Here is a 2797-nt window from a genome sequence, read left to right on the forward strand (position 1 = left end):
CGCTCCCCAGCGCTAGCATCCCCGCCTTGGCTCCACGTCAGATCATCAGGCATTAGATTCTCATAGGAGCACCGGACCTGGTGCCAAAACGGTTGGAAACTGCTGCTTTATAAAATAACAAGGTTGGTGTTTTGAGGTAGGCTGCATTTTAAGTGGCTTTCCAACCAAAATAGGTAGGTTTTGAATAGCTTTGTGCAAAGGGTGTAAGAATAATTTGGCCCAGATAAAGATACACGTACACATAAGTATTAAATATTAATGGTTTATATATGTACATAATATGAGTTCTAGAACCTTAGACTTACGAACTTGTATCATTTTTATTACTCAGCCATCCAGTATGGGGCCAGCCAATCGCTCATTTACCTCTTCGACCTTACTGGAATGATCTGGCCAGCTTGATAAACTGTATCTTCTGTGATTTTAATATGTTTAAAATGAATGTTTGAGTCTCTGGAGCTCACATTTATTTCTCTTTTACATGTGATGTGGAACCACTACTAATGCTGGAGGAAAGAAAATAGCATTCCCCATATCATCTATGTTACGGTTGTTGCCAGATGTGAGACTGTTGATGCCATTGCAAAGTTAGTGACATGACCTGGATCACAGCCGAAGGTCAACTGAGACAGCAGTGTCTAAGTTGAGCTAGTTTTTAAAAAATAGACAATTAGACAATTACTCTAGTTTTATAGAAAGGCTAGTTGCAAGGATTGATGGATAGAATGAGGGAAAATAACATTTGAATACAGAAAAATTTAGGGGAAAATTTGGATCATACATTTTCTTAGTTCATTTTATGACTTGTGGTTGACATGGGCCTTTCTTCTAATATTTTTTAGTATAAAATAAAATGTCACTTGGAAACTTCTTGCTGCTTAACTATTGAGTACTAAAAATAAATGCTTCATGTTTTCCTTAAAAATTAGTCTTCTCTAAATATAAAGCATAGGATAGTATGGCTGAGTCAAATAAATTAGATTTTAAAAAAGAAATAATTATCTGAAAGGAAGACATTCACTTAAAAAGATGTACTCTGTCCACTAGACACTTCCTAAGTTGCCAGGGTTTCGATTTTTAAAAACCTAACCAGAGGTGTTTCCAGAATTGGAGAGTTTGATTATGCTTCATTATATGTATTTTTACTTCAAAATTCATAAATAGTGTACTCTAGAGACTAGCCAATATACAATGCTTTAAAATCAAGGTATGATATTTACTGTTTACTTCCAAAGCATATTTGATGACTTATAATTTATTTCCTTCCATTTAAATGAATTAGACAAAATTTCAATTTTTTCTTTAATCTTATTATCCTAAACATACATAGAAATATATTTGAATATCATTTCATGTTTTAGAATCAGATAGGATTATTTCGTTGATACATAATTATATTTGGCTCCTAAATAGATTAGATACTCCTGGAACTTATCCCAATATTTGTTCCCCAAGCAGAAAAAACCTCATTCAGAAGGAATTCCCTTCTGAATAATTTTTGGTAGTTTGTACTAAAAACATTACTAAAGAACTGACAAGACTATTTAAAAATTCATATACTAAACCTTAAATAAACTAACTTGTAGATTTCCATTATGGTTGATTACATGCTTTTTTAAAAAAATGGAAATCCCTTATATAATAATGAAAAGTATACACAATTATTTTCTTACATTTTATTTGAAAATCAGATAAATGCCATCAAGATTTTAGCAGCACCTGAGTGATTTACATTTGTTTTTAGTTATCTTTTTGTAGTCTGTTTTTGTTCTTTAGTTCTAATCAATATAGCATTCATCCGTATCTATAATATTGCGATACTTTTTCTGCTGTCAAAATATTGGATGATCTGTTTTGGGAATAGAAGTTTGGTGGCCCTTTTGTTAAATGACATACAAGTGTTTCATATATTTTTGAAGGCCTTTAGAAAAATATTGTTATTTTGATAACAAAGTTGTAACTGGTCTATAGATGGTGAAGAAATGGCTGTATTCCCATTTTCAGAAGCTTAGAATGGTGTCACATTCAAAATTGTTACCCAAAAGAATCAGGACTTTGTTTATGGCTCTTAAAGACAGACAAAAATCTACCACTGACGCCACGCAACAAGTACTACAGATTTAGAAGAAAAAGATATTAAAACCCATTGATGAATAGAATAAAGTATCTTAAATGTTTGGAATCAAACTAGTACAGACCGATTCAGCCATACAAGTCAACCCCCCAACTTCTTAAATGGCAAATGGCAAAGACTTTTACCTTTTGTTTTTCTTAAAGTGGATTTTTCTTCTGCTCCTGCCCTTTTGACTACTTTCCCTCTCTCTGAGGAAGAACCTCGTGTGTATATATGTGAATGTGTGTTTGTGTGTGTGTGTGTTTAATGAGTGGGTACTTGGCAGACGGTAGGGGGAAGGAAATTGATTCTGTTGGCTGATGATACAAGTACAAAAATGAGTCTCCATCATCACATCACATCACAGTGAGGAAAGGACTTTCGCCTGAGAAATCTTCCTTTCCTCGGGGTGACATCTCCTTGCGGTTTATAACAAGTATACTGCTGCCATTTTTGTAATATGCTTTGCTATTTGGATGAGCAATAGGCTTTATATCCAGTAAGGTACACATGGCATGCAGTGGTTGATTTATGTGGGGTAGAGAGGGAGTTCTCTGGAATCCCATCATCATTAGAGTCCTTGCCAGGTGAACAGTGATGTTCTGCCAGCGTCGTTCAGCGAAGCCCGTACTTGAGATATTTCAGGTCCTTATTGGGTGATAACAATGTAGAGAGAATTATGGT

The 2797-nt window shown here is 34.4% G+C and overlaps 1 protein-coding gene across 5 annotated transcripts in view; it reads left to right on the plus strand.

Annotated features, from left to right (window-relative positions):
• The window catches only part of NHSL1 (NHS like 1), a 206534-nt gene that overhangs the window by 192382 nt on the left and 11355 nt on the right, over positions 1-2797 (plus strand). Inside the window, exon 1 of one of the 5 annotated variants that reach the window (XM_023528388.1) lies at positions 96-587. The exons of the other annotated variants lie outside the window; for them this stretch is intronic. Within the exon in view, the coding sequence (XP_023384156.1) occupies positions 542-587 (46 nt within the window). The 5' untranslated portion in view covers positions 96-541. Of the gene's footprint in view, positions 1-95; positions 588-2797 lie in introns of those variants that run through there. 5 annotated transcript variants of the gene reach the window in all.

This window comes from Pteropus vampyrus, unplaced genomic scaffold (genome assembly GCF_000151845.1).
Source record: "Pteropus vampyrus isolate Shadow unplaced genomic scaffold, Pvam_2.0 Scaffold24, whole genome shotgun sequence".
Taxonomy (NCBI): domain Eukaryota; kingdom Metazoa; phylum Chordata; class Mammalia; order Chiroptera; family Pteropodidae; genus Pteropus; species Pteropus vampyrus.